Consider the following 13,371-nt stretch of genomic DNA (forward strand, 5'->3'; position numbering starts at 1 on the left):
AGAGGGAACGGCCTCAAGCTGCGCCAGGGCAGGGTTGGGTTGGATGTTAGGGAAAATCCCTTCCCCAAAGGGCTGTCAGGCCCTGGCCCAGGCTGCCCAGGGCAGGGGCTGAGTCCCCATCCCTGGAGGGACTGAAAAGCCGGGGAGATGTGGTGCTTGGGGACATGGTTTAGTGGTGGCCTTGGCAGCGCTGGGTTAACAGCTGGACTCGAGGATCTCAAAGCTCTTTTCCAACCCAAACCATTCTGTGGTTCTGTGTGTGTATAGGTGTGCTGGCATGTGCATACGCGTGTGTATGCATGCAAGCGTGTGCATGTGTGTTGGCGCACGCGTGTGTGTGCACGTGTGCAGCCGTGTGCACGTAGGCATGCAAGTGTGCTTGCGTGTTGGTGTGTGCACATATGTGCGTGCATGTGTGCCTTTGCATTGGTGTGTGCATGAGTGTGTATGTGTATTTGTATGCATGCATGTTGGCATGTGCATGTATGGCAGTGCATCTGTGCACATATGTGTGCACGCACGTGCATATATGTGTGCATGCCCACGCGTATGCGTGGCCATGTGTGTTGGTGTGTGCGTGTTACTTGTGTGCCTTTGCATTGGCACGTGCACGTATGTATGCGTATGCACGCACGTGCATCTGCGTACACATGGATGTTGTGTGTGTGTGCGGACCTGTGGGTGTACATGTATCTGTGTGTGTGGGTACGAGCCTGCACGTTGGTGTGCGCACACGTGGATGCGTGTGCATGTCTGCATGTGTGTGTGTGTGCGCACAGGCACGTCTGGGTGTACGTGTCCGTGTGCATCTGTTTGCCTGTGTGTGTGGTGTGTGCATGTGCATGGTGTGTGCATGCTTGTGTGTGTGCATGTGCAAGCGTGAATGGTTTTGTACATGTGCAGCTGCACATTTGTGCGTGGCCATGTGTCTGTGTGCATGCATGCGTGTGTGTGCACATGTATGGGCGCACATGTCTGCGTGTGCGTGTCTCCAGACACGTATTTGGTTGTGTGTGTGTGTGCGTGCCTGTGCAAACGGGGGAGGAACGAGCAGGGAAGCCCAGGGCCCCGCTGCGTGTGGTGCGTGTGCCCGCATCTGCACGCGCGCGTGGCCATGGGCAGCCCACGGGAGTGGGGATGACGCCGGCAGCCGGCAGCCGCGGCCCGGGGAGGGCTGGTGCGTGTGTGAGCGTGAGTCTTCATCCCGCCCTGCACTGGGGCATTGGTGCAAGAGCCAGCGCGGGCCGTGGGGTGCAGCGGGGTGGGGAGACGGTCCCTGCTCCCAGACCCCGCTGCCGGCCCGTGCCCTCCAGCCACACCGCCCAGCAGCTCCCGGATGGGGAGGCCCCTTGAACCCCGCGGGACACCCAGCCTGGAGCCTGCCGCTGGGTTTTCACCCTCTCTGCTTTATAAATTGTTTAAAAAAGGGATGCTGCAGTCGGAGCCCTCCTGAGCACCCAGGGCTGCAAGCCGGCACGCTTCAGCACAGTGCTGCCAGCCGCCTTGGCTGCTCTGGCTGCTTAAATAAATTTAATCGTTTATAACCTGAAACGTGCCTGGGAGTGCTGGGGAGCTGCGCTCCGGCTCAGGCCGTTGCGGGCAGGTTGGGGGTGCAGAGCAGGGTCCTTCCCGAGGCCTCACGCTTGCGGGAGCCGCTTCCCACCCGCCGGGTTTGGGGGTTAATGCAGTTTAAGGGATTGTGTCAGCGTGGCAGCTGTGACATGCGGGAGCCGAGCGTAATCCGGTCCGTGAGCCGCTTCCCCGGGGCCGGTGGCCTCGCTGTGTGCTGCTGGCCCCTTCCTACATGCCTGAAATCCCACCAAACCGAGCGGCCGCCCCAGGGCAGGGGGGCTCTGGCTTCCATTCCTGCGCCCCATGGCCGCCGGCGGCTCTCCCAATGTCTCCTTTGCTCTTGCCCCAGCCCCAAAGCACCCAGAAGGCAGCAGCGGTGCGTAGGGAAGAGAAGAGGGCCCCCGGTAGCCCCCCAAGCCCCTTCAGGCATCTCTGCAGGCTGCGGGGGCACGTCCCCTCTGTGCTGCTGCCGGTGGGCTCAGCCCCTGCGGGTGGTGGGTGCCCAGAACCAAGCCCCCGTGTGCAGCCCTCGGCTCTGCTCCTCTGCCACCCTGCTGCGCTGCCAGCTGGGGCCCCAGGAGCGACCCCAGCGGTTTCGGGGGCACCATGCATCCCTGAAGTGCTGCTGGCGGCTGCGCTGTCCCTGGCCATAAAGCAGTCGAATAACCCTCCCTCCCCGGGTGGTTACTGCCCTGCCATGGGCTGTGCCCTGCCAAAAGCCCCTGCCGCCCTGCTGCCTGCTTCCCCACCACAGTGGGTCCCGTCCCGGCAGCTGCGGTGGGGTCGGCACAATGCTTTCAGCCCCCTGTTCACCGTCGTTGCAGCATCCCGAGGTGACAGCGTGGTTTCCCTGCTTGGCCAGAGCCTCTGGGCTGCAGTGCAGGCGGCACTGGGGTGCTGCCAGGGGGTACGCTGCCCACCTCACACCCAAGCGGGGACGGCGGTGGCTCCTGCTCGTCCCCTGTCCCCAGGCTGCTGCCTTCTGGCTGCAGCCACGTCCAGCTCTCCCAGCACCCTGGGCCAGGGAGGGCTGGGTGAACGTGATGGGGCCAAACCTGCGGGGACACGAGCCCTCGAAGAGTCGGTGCTGCTGCGGGACGGTGCCGTTAACCCCCTTAGTTGAGCAGTGTTTTAGCTGAGGACTGTGCAGTGTTCAGCACTCCCCAAACGAACCCACCCGCAATTAAGTGGAGGGTGCCGATCACCTGCAGACAGCTCGCGGGGCGGCGAGGCTGCTCGCAGCACGTGCCGCCCTCAGATTTGTGCCCTGCAGCACCGCCACCTCTGCGGTTTTTCAGCGCCGCTGCCACCCTGAGCTCGGTGCCCGCCGGGGCCCGCGATGGCTGTGTCCCCCCCGCCCTGGTGTGGGAGCTGCGGCTGCAGACAGGCTGTTGACACTCGGGGCGCTGAAGGTCACCTGGACGTTGTTAAATCTTGGTGGCGTCCAGTGACCGACGTGGCCAGCGAGGAGCAGCGCGAGCAGGAGAGCAGTCACTGCACGGGGCCCAGTGGCACCGAGCAGAGGGTGGGGACCGCCAGCCTGGCCACGCTGAGGCAAGGAGGGGGCTGCCCGTCCCCAGGGCTCCCGGCACTGCGGAGGGGCAGCCAGGCCCCCTTCGCTAGTATGGGCACCTAAGTGGCTGCTTTGCCAAAAAAAAGCAGAATCCGTCCATTTTTAGGAAGAAAAAAGGACAGTGCCAGGTCTGTGGCACTGCCAGCATGAACACAAGCTGCTGAGAAGCAGAGTCAGTTCTGCTTTTGATTTCTTTATCCCCCTTAATTGCATTTAGTCCTGATGAGGGGGATGCAGGGAAGCTGCCGAGGGGCACGGGACAGCCAGGCCCTCCTGTCCCACGCCAGCACCTCCCTCCCGGGACATCAGCCCCGTCGCAGCATGTTTAAGCCACGTCAGACTGCATGCCACAATCTGAAACCCCAAACTGTTCCCAGGGAGTTTCAAGCACCAGCCCGGCAGTGGGAACGCAGGAACCTTGGCTGGAGCCTGCCCTGGCAGCCCCGAAACGCTTCTCTCCGCGGCGGTGACCAGCCGGCAGCTCTCAGCAGCTCCGCGCACTTTCTAGTGCGGAAGAGGCTGTAAATTACAAATTTAGGAGGGGTTCATACACATGGAAAGTCCTGCAGCGAGGACTTTGGTTCTGCAAAGGCATTAACAGGTCCCGACAACTTATCCCATCATCGCTCTGTTTATTGATGCCACTGTCCAACATGAGATCCGACACCGCCTTCCCCACAGCACCCATCGGCCAGGAGCCCGGTGTGCACCAGGGAGCTGGCGTCACCGCTCCGGCCACGGCCCGGCCCTTCGGGTGCGCCTCACCCAGCCGCAGCCCAGCTACGGGAGCTGCGACGAGGACGAGCCGGGACCACGGAGAACTGAGCCGCTGGAGACGGGAGCTCAAACCAACAGCAAGGAGACTGACCCGTGTCCCACCCACCGCGACTGCAGCCATGGCTGCGTGGCGAGGGACCCCGGCAGCGGGTACCTGGGACCGGGAGGTCTCCCGCAGGCAGCCCCAAGCTGGGGCAGGAGTCCCGCTGCTCCCGCCGCTGGGGAGTGCGCGGTCGATGCCACCGGCAAGGGCAGCCCGCTCGCCGCAGCGCGTTTCAAAGAGAGCAGAAGAGCAGTTAAAACACGTCAAGGTCTTGCGCACAGGTACATCGTGACCCCACAGCACCCCGCGGCAAGACCCGCGTCTACAAACCGCTCCCGCGTTTCGCGCCGGCCGGCGATGCCTTCGGTGCAGCTCTCGTAGCGGCGGGAGGGCCGGGCGCCTGGGGTCGCCGCTCGCCGGAGAGGCGTCTGCCGCTGCAGAAGGATTAAGCGCTAGAAATGAGTGTTTGGAGGAGCCTTGCTGATGGGGTCCTACCAGAAAAAGGTTCTTTTACTGCAACTAGTATTTTATTCTATTGTATAATTCATGAGTGCATCACAGCCCCGAGAGCCGGGCAGGCACCTACCAGCGCTTCCAATCTAGACACACGGAGAACTTCCTCGTCATCTGGATCTATTTATTACTCACCTCCCCCTGGCCGGGAGCTCCTTGTCACCACGCGCTGCTGAGCGGCTGTCGCGTCCAGCCCGGAAAGCTGGGACGAGGCAGCGCCTCTGCAGAGCCCCTGGACAAAAGTGACTGTGCCAGAATCAGCCTACAGAGCATTTAAAAAAAAAAAAAAAAAAAAAATCTTGGCGATCCTAAGTTTGCTTATCAAATAAAACGTTCCTCCACATTTATTAAAAAAACAAACAGTAGATTTAAAAAGCAGTTAAGAGTCCTACTCCGGCAAAACACCCTGTACAGGTTTCTTTTGTTGTTGGTTTGTTTGCTTTTTTCTGATGGTGAGGATGCCCCCTAAATCAGCTGCTTCTGTTAATTTTATATATATATAATCTTTTAATTTTGCCGCGCATTGCTTGCTTTAATTAATTAATTTATTTCCAATCAGCCTAGCCGTCTCCACCAGACCAGCGGCGCTACCACACAAAGCTTCCTTGATGTCCATGCCCTGAGCTGGGGGGGGGAGGGATGGAGGGAGGGCGGATGAGCGGAGGAGGAGGAGGAGGAGGAGGAGGGCTGGAGGGATGGATGGAGGGAGGGAGGGGAGGGAGAGGAAGCCGTCGGCAGCCCCTCACTCTCCCATGTGCGTCCTCAGGTGGTACTTGAGGGACTGCTTGTAGCGGAAGCACTTGGTGCACTCGGTGCAGGGGTAGGGCCGCTCGCCAGTGTGCGCCCGCTGGTGCTCCAGGAGGTGATGCTTCTGGGTGAAGTTCTTGCCGCACTCGGTGCAGTGGTAGGGCCGCTCGCCCGTGTGGATGCGCTGGTGCTCCAGGAGGTGGTGCTTGCGAATGAAACCCTTCCCGCAGACGGCGCAGGCGTGCGGGCGCTCCCGGGTGTGGATGCGGTAATGGTTGGTGAGCTTGGACTTCTCGCTGAAGGTCTTCTCGCACTGGCTGCACTGGTAGGGCCGCTCGCCGGTGTGAGTCCGCTGGTGCCGCAGGAGGTGGGAGGGCCGGGTGAAGTTCTTCCCGCACTGGGGGCAGAGGAAGGCCATCTCGCTCTTGCCGGCGTGGATCCTCTGGTGCATGATGAGGCTGATCTGCAAGCGGAAGCTCCTCCGGCACTCGCCGCAGGTGAAGGGCCGCTCCCCAACGTGGGTGATCTGGTGTTTGCTGAGGCTCGACTTGTGGCTGAAGCTGCTCTCGCACTCGGAGCACTTGTAGGGCTTCCCCGGGGGCGGGGGCCGCGCCTGGGGCTTGAGGCCGTGCTCGGGGCGCCGGGGGACCCCCACGCCCCGGCGCGTGTGGCTGCGCTGGTGCAGCAGGAACTGCTGCTTGTTGCGGAAGCTGAGGTCGCAGTCGTGGCACTCGTAGGGCCCTTCCTTGAGGTGGTTGCGCTGGTGGATCATGAAGTTGATCTTGAGCATGAAGCTCTTCCCGCACTCGGGGCAGATGTAGGGTCTCTCCCTCGTCCGGTTCCGCTGCTGGGCGGTGGCCGGCTTCATCTCCCCGGAGTCCCTCTCGCAGGCGGGGGGCTTCCCCACACGGGCGGCCGCCAGGCTCCTGGGCTGCGTTTTGGAGCTGCACTGCGCCTCGCAGCCCAGCCCGGCCTCGTGGCTGGGGAACGCCGGCGGCTCGGTCCTGCCCGAGAACATGGCGCACGGCTCCAGGGTGTCGGGGTCGTCCTCCTCCTCCTCCTCTGTCTTGATCACGATCCCGTCCTCTGCGGGGAAAAAAACGGAACAGCGTTAGGGTCATCGGGTGGGACGGGGTGGCCTTTTATGCACCTGGGGGCTGCTACAGAAACATCTGCACAGGCTTCTGCAGCTGTTTGCGCCTGCCTGCCCTGCCTGACTGCCCAGACGTGAGCTGGCTCCAGCCCGGAGCCCCGCGCCCTGGGACGGGGCACGTCCTCTCGCGGCAGCAAGGCGAGCCTGCGCCCCCCAGACAGGCAGGACAGACAAACTGCCCCCTGGACAGGCTCCTTCGGAGGGTGCAGTGAGACCCGCCTGCCAAAAGATTCTGCAATTTCATGATGCTGCGAGACAGGGGGATAACAGCACCATCGGTTTGCAAGGACTCGGGCGGCAGAGCGATTTCAGAGCAGCTCCATCTGCTGCCGTTTCGCTGGGCTACAACAACGCTCCCCACACCCCGCACGGCACCGCTCGACGGAAACACAGCACGGGGCTGCCGAGACGACGTGCCCAGCCTGGGACCATCCCCTTCCTTCGGCCTCACTGCGACGGGGCGCGGGCAGAGACCCCCCTCCTTCCCAGAGGCAAACAGCGGTGGGACGGACGTCCGTGTGTCCGGCTCCCGCCTTGCGTCACTGACGCCAGAGGTGACCTGGTGTTTTTGTTTGGTGACACCTGCCCTATCGGGGACACACGCAGCCAGTGTGCCCCGAGGAAAGACCCACGGTGGATGCCTCGCACGTCACCCCGCGCTGGACTTTGAGCCAGGCCTATGTGCTTTTCCAGGAAGAGCAGCCACGCTTTCCCAAGAAGAGGCAGCCGATGGGCGCAGGATCTATCAAAGCTGTGGCCCTCTCCTCTAGGAAGGAGGGGTCAGTGGGGAAAACCCACATTCCCAGGTCCTCCTCCCCACCTCCTCGCAGCAAGGAGCTTTTCCTATGCAGAGCCAGGGGCTGTCGCTGCTCGAGCGCTGGTCACCGGCACCCGCACCCTGGTCAGAGCGTTGCCGCAGCTCCCGCTCAGCCCCACCAGCCAGGGCCCCACGCGTCAGCCAAGGCGCTGGCTCTCGGATGAGGATCGGCTCCAGCCCCACTGGCGACTTAACTGGTTTCCTTTAGAAAACCGTGAGGCCACAGGATCCACAAGACGGAGTTGAGGTGGACGTCAAGAACCCAACTCTATCTTTCTTGGTTGGCGTTACACCATTGCAAAGCCGTCAGAAGGCAGGAAACCCACCGTTCCCAACAGCCCATCTCCCCGCTCTCCCATCTCTCGCCCTCAAAGCACGTCTGTAGGACCTGGACTGTATCTGCCGCTCAGCCGGTGGACTTCTACACATGAAGCACCCAGTGCCATCTTCTCGTCTCTCCACTAACCTCACCGCACCCTTCCCTCTCAGCAGCTCACATCACGGACCCCTGGCCACCCTTGTCCCCATCCTCCAGACCTGCCCTGAGCGACCCCCACGCTGGTCGATGTGCAGGACCCCGCAACGTTCCTCCAGCAAAGTCTGGTGTGTAAGCACCCGAGCAGCTTACACCGTTCCTCCGCACGACTAACACCGGGGCAGGAGTCCTCGACCACCGTTCTGCCCTCTGCAACGGCGGGATTTTGGCAGCAGGAGCTCACTGGGGCTCTCATAAAGCGCTGTCTGGGACACGGCTTCCCTTGGTCCCTGTGTGTAACAAGGGCTTTTCCCACCCACGGAGGACTGAGCCGCTGCTCGCTCCGCTCTGGAACAGGGCAGGTGCCCTCAGCGTCCACGCTCTGATGTCCACCACGTATGGGCTGCCTCTTCCTCTCGGCCTGAGGTCTCACCGCAGCTGCTCTTGGGGTGGCGGCAGCCAAAAACTTTCCTTCTGGTGCTGGTTCTGGGGGGATTTACCCCTCCTCTTTCATCCAACCCTTTCCCCACCCTTGCCTGACCTCCCACAGCCTCTCCTGGGCCTCCAGCCCTGCGATGTGCCACGTGCCGCAGAGCTGCGTGCCAAGCATCTCACCTGTGCAGCTCCCGTGGTGAACGATGACCCTCTGGATCTCGTTGAAGTCAGCTACGTATTCGGACGAGTCACCCAGGCTGGTTCCTGGGAGGTCCCTCGGAGGGGAGACGGAACCGTAGGGGCTCTCGCAGGCTGCCTCCTCGTCTGGACTCTGGAAGCTCCCCTCCGACTGCCCCGACATCCCGTGCAGCTCAGGGTTTTCGGGGCTGTCTTCAGGAAGGAGCTCCTCCGTTTTGATCACAACCCTTATACCAGCTGCAGCAAAGAGAGATTCCCGCTCGCCGTCATTCCCGGGAGCCAGGATGAAGAAACCGCTCGCAACAATCCCTGCCGGCTCCCCGCGGACCAGCTCTGATCCTGCAGAGGAGTTTCGTTCGCTCGGCCTCTTCTGCTCTCCCTTCAGCCCCTGCCCTTCAACCATCCCCGCCACGCTCCCGCCTCTCGCCTGGGATCCTCTGCAGGCACAGGGGACTCCCTCCGCCCAGCCTGGGGGCTTGGCGCCTGCAGCTCAGCACCCCTCTGCCACCCCACATTCCCTGGCTGCAGCACTGAGCCAGCAGCTCCCTGCGGGCAGCTGATGATTTTTCTCTTCCCGTTGGCCTCAATTTAACTTCAAGATCCTCGTGACCAAGAGCATGGGCAGGGGGTCGGAGCGACCCCACATCCGCAGCCCAGGACCAGAGACCAGCAGCAGCGCTGGCACCATCTCTTCTAGGACACCTCCTTATCTCCCCCCCTTATCTCCGAGTGGGAGTTGCGCCGGGACTCGGGGTCCCTGGTGCCCTGCTCCCAGCCCAGCCCTGCCCTTGGAGAAACGCCTCAGCACCCCGGGTCCCTGCGTGCAGGATGGGGCAGGCTTCCCTGCCCCGGGGGGCTGCTCCAAGGATGAACCCAGGCACCATCCCCACAACCAGAGAGGGTGGAGAAGATTTTTTGGGAAGGCTACGGCTCCCTCGGGTGGATGGGGTTTCCCAATGGGACCCGATTCTCCTTTCTTGCTGGGCACGCCGGCTCCCTGAGGAGCTGAGCTGGTTGCAGATGTTTCCCTTGCTGACAGCTCCTAGTGCCCAACTCTCCGGGCTCCGCTTGCCCTGGTTTGTACGTTGAGCCGTACCTGGACATCAAATCTCTCATCAGTCAAACCTTTCCCGCTCGTACGCAAGGCTCCTCCCCATAACCTCCTCGGGCACGGCTCTCAGCAACACTCGCTTTAGCCTCGGGGCGAGCAGCTCCTCTGAAGGCAACCTAGGGCTCCCCTCGCGCGAAGCTGCCGTCTCACCTGCGGTGGCATCGGTAATGATCTCGCTCTCCTCCAAGTCCTGCTCATTCCTGACCCGTGATTCCTCTCCTTGCTCGATCTGAGACAAAACACCAGGTTTGGAAATTGCATAGTCTGTTGAGAGACAGAGGGATGGAGGAAGGGATTACTGCACAGGCAATCCTAATAGCGGCTTCCACCTCTCCCCAGCACCCGCGGGGACACGTGAAGACACTCAGGAGCATCCACAAAGGGTCTGCAGGCAGAAAAGCCTGGTGCTGCAGGCAGGCCAGGCTCCCTGGACGGGCAGAAGAGATTCACGGAGGCAGAGGCTGAGGTGCCACACACACAGAGGAACTGCCTTCGAGAAGAAACCCAACCCGTACGTTTTTCTGGCAGGGTTTTAGAACTTCTCAGGCAAACTCCTGGCTCTCCTGAAGCCAAAAGCGTTTCACCTCTGGCCCCAGCAGAGCCAGAATTTCTCCTGCAGCTTCAGTAGGAAATGCCCCAAAGGAGCGTAGCTAAGACTGCATCGGACAACTTTTCACTCTGCAAAAGCGTCCTCTGAAGGGGTGCATGGGCTGGTACCCGCTGCCGACCCAGAAGAGGAAGGGAAGCCCCTCCAACAGCCACGGGGAAGCTGCTGGTCCTCCAGGAGGACTCAGAAGACGCCCAGGCCTGCGGGCAGCCAGGAGCCCCAGGGAACCTGCCTTTCACCGGAGTGAGGACACCCCGTATTTACCCAGGGAGATCAGCGACTCATAGTTCCCCTTCATCACGTTCTTGTACAGCTCCTTCTGCCACTCCTCCAGCTTCTCCCATTCCTTGTTGTTGAAGTAGACGGACACGTCGTCAAACGTCACCGGCACCTGCAACCACAAGCAGCTCGGGTTCAGGCGGCCGCCTCGCTCCCCAGGAGCCCGGCGCGTTATCTCTGGCTGCCGGCAGCGGCAGCTCGCTCCCACTCGCACACGGCGAGGCTTCAGCTACTTCACGGCCATCAACAAGTGGGTTTTTATATCTAAACCAACTCCTGGGCAGGTATTTCTATGAGATTAAAAGTCTCAGCCAAACAGCCCGTTCCCGGTGATGAACCCAGAGCGTGATGTCCCCAAACGACACCGACCTCCTCCTCTTGGTCCCTGTGCCGGCGGGGACGACTCTCCAGAGGAGACCGGGCTTGTGCCCGCCTGGAGGCAGCATCAAGGAGATAAAAATCGGGCGCAAGGGCCAGACCTCATCTCTATTGATGAGCTGACGTAAAACCCCAGATTCAATTACCCCCGAACTCGAGGGAAAACTACCGGGGCCCGAAGGGCTCCCAGTTATCGTTAGTTATTGCGTGCAAGTTGGCCGGGAGCAGGCTGCGCTTTTAAGCCTGTCTGCTGAGTAATAATTTCTCAGGATAAATTCAGGATGCGCGAGCCGGGCTGTGTTCGGCTTCTGCTCCCCGACTGCGCTAACGGGGTGTCAGGGTGCGAAGCCCGCTCTTCCAGACCCGCGCCGCTGTCTCCGGCAAAGCGGCGGCTTTCACTTTGCCGTGGCTCACGCGGTCCCACCTGCAAACTTTCTTTTAGCGAGAGGGTCGTGAAACGGAAGGAGGAATTAGTGTTGATGGTGGGCTCCTTCGGATGCTCGGCTAAGGCCAGCTGTGAGCGCAGGGAGCTCGCCTGCCTTCCCCCGAATCCCAGAGGTTCCCCCTTCCTCGCAGCAGCGGCTCCCGCATGCTCCTTCCCCGGCCCGGGAGACCCCCACCGCAGCGCCAAGGTGGTAAAAGAAATGGTGGTGAAAAAAAAGAACCACCAAATCTGCGGGGTTTCTCTCAAACAGTGGTTAAAAAAAAGAAAAAAAAAAAAAGAGCAACTCGCACCCAGGCTGCCCAGCGTGGCGAAGCAGAACTGAAACCTCCGGCCGGAGTATGGGGGGCCGCTGCCCTCGGGGCCGTCTCCCACCGCAGGCGGGCCACGGCCAGGGAGGCGCCGGGAAGGTGCGAGGGGCAGCTCTGCTCTCGCCAGGTCCCGACGGCGAGCGACTCACCTGCGCCAGGGCCGTCCCCGCTCTCCCACCGCCTCTCCCCCCCCGTCCTGCCCTCCGCGAGCGTTTCGGGGTGCAGACCCGGGCTCCCGCACCCCAGGACACCGTTACCTTGGGGACTTCCCCCTTCCTGCCCGGGGGCAGCCGCAGGATCCAGAAGTTCCTGTTCTTCAGCAGGTTCTCCATGTTCTCCAGGCGCCGCTGGAGCAGCCCGTACTCCTGGATGAGGGTGCCCAGCGCCGCACACTTGCTCTCCAGCTGGTTCCCCAGCTCCGCCGCCGTCTTCTCGCAGTCGATCAGCTTCTTCTCCGCCATCCCCGTCCGCCCCTCCAGGTCGAGCAGGCGGGTGGAATGGGAGTCCACCTTCCTCTCCACCGCCTGCACGGCCGCCACCACCGTCAGGGACAGCTCGGCCGTCTGCGTCTCCCGCTCCGAGGTGCGCTCGGGGCCGGCCGGCGGCCGGAGGGGCGAGGGGCAGCGTGGCTGCAGCACCGGCTCTGGCGCCTGCGGGCAGAGGGGTGCCGGGGTCACGGTGCGGCGGGGGGGGGACACGACACCCCCGGGGCGATGGGGACCCCCGGGACGGGGGCCGCCGCAGAGCCCGGGGCGGCGGGGACGTCCCCACTAAGCTGCTTACAGTGGCGGCCCCGGGGGGGTCCCAGGGGACGGGGAGGGGGGGGGGCCCCGACACCGCGGGGACGGGAGGTGACACGGGAGAGCCGAGCCCTGCCGCCACGGGCACGGGCACGGGGAGGGGAGGCCCCGGGGGGCCGGCGGGCGCTGTCAGGGCCAGGCCGCCCCGTCGCCGCGGGGAGCGGGCGGTGTCACGGCGGGCGGGGGGGCGGCGGGGCTGTCACCGGGGCGGCGGGGGGGGCCCTCCCCGGCCCGCAGGGCCCGGCCGCCGGGGGCGCAGCGGGACGGGCAGGCCCGGCCCCCGACGGCAGCTCGGGCGCCGCCGGCCGCGGAGGCCCGGCCCGGGCGCGCCGCCCCCCGGGGCTGCCCGCGCCGCCGCCGGCCCGGCCCGTCGCTCGCCCGTCCCCCCGGGGGGCGGCCGCGGCCCCGCGCCCTGACAGCCCCCGCCGGCCTCCCGCCCCGCCGCCCGCCCCGCCGCCGCCCGCCGCGGCCCCGACGGCGCGGCCCGCCCCGACGTGCGGCCCGCGGGAGCCGGGCGAGCGGCGGCGGGCCGGGCCGCGACCCGCGGCGGGCGGGCGGGCGGGCGGGGCGCGGCGGGCGCCCTTACCTGAGCGGGAGCCCCCTCGGCCATGGCCCTTTGTTCCCTGCCCGGGGCCCCGGGGGCCGCGGCCGGGAGGATCCAGCGCCCGCTCGCTCCTTCACCTCCGCCCGCCGCCGGGCATCGGGCTGGGCCCGGGGCGGCGCGGCGCGGCGGGGCGGCGGCGGGGCGGGGGCGCGGCGGGGCGGCGCGGCGGGGCGGGGCGCGGCCCGGCCCGGCCGGGGGAGGAGAGGCGGCGGCGGCGGCGGCGGCGGCGGGGGCGGGGGGGGGGGGGGCGGCGGCGGCGAGAGACCGAGCGCGGCTCCGGGTCCCGGCTCCGCCGCTCCGCGCTGGGCGCTCCGGCCCCGCCGCTGCCCCGCCGAGCCGGGGGGGGGGGGGCGGGCCGCCGGCACCGCGCGGGCCGCGCCGGGGGCCGCGCCGGGCGGGGCGGAGCGGGGCGTCCGTCGCCAGCGCAGCGCCCCCTGTCGCACCGACGGCATCACCGCCCCGCCGCCGCCGCCGCGCACCGTCGGGGCCCCCCCCCGCCGCCGGCACCGCCCGGCACCGCCACCGCCGCCGCCCCC

General features: G+C 64.6%; 1 protein-coding gene across 2 annotated transcripts; it reads right to left on the reverse strand.

Moving 5' to 3' along the window:
* Positions 1–3,763: 3,763 nt before the first annotated feature.
* On the reverse strand, positions 3,764–13,038 carry LOC104019250 (zinc finger protein 783-like). 2 transcript variants are annotated; one of them, XR_015698950.1, is made up of 7 exons: positions 12,818–13,038; positions 11,689–12,081; positions 10,286–10,412; positions 9,565–9,678; positions 8,286–8,540; positions 4,614–6,311; positions 3,764–4,399 (listed from the first exon to the last, which is right to left on the reverse strand). XR_015698950.1 is itself a non-coding variant. In XM_087732990.1 (6 exons), the coding sequence occupies exons 1-6, from the start codon at positions 12,839–12,841 to the stop codon at positions 5,221–5,223; spliced, it is 2,004 nt and encodes a 667-aa protein (XP_087589116.1). In that variant the 5' UTR covers positions 12,842–13,038; the 3' UTR covers positions 3,764–5,220. The 2 variants fall into 2 exon arrangements, 1 of the variants encoding a protein (XP_087589116.1); XM_087732990.1 differs by having other exon boundaries at positions 3,764–6,311.
* Between the last annotated feature and the right edge of the window lie 333 nt (positions 13,039–13,371).

Source organism: Nipponia nippon, unplaced genomic scaffold (genome assembly GCF_047370975.1).
Source record: "Nipponia nippon isolate SJK-2023a ecotype South Korea unplaced genomic scaffold, ASM4737097v1 scaffold_1, whole genome shotgun sequence".
In the NCBI taxonomy this organism is placed as follows: Eukaryota; Metazoa; Chordata; class Aves; order Pelecaniformes; family Threskiornithidae; genus Nipponia; species Nipponia nippon.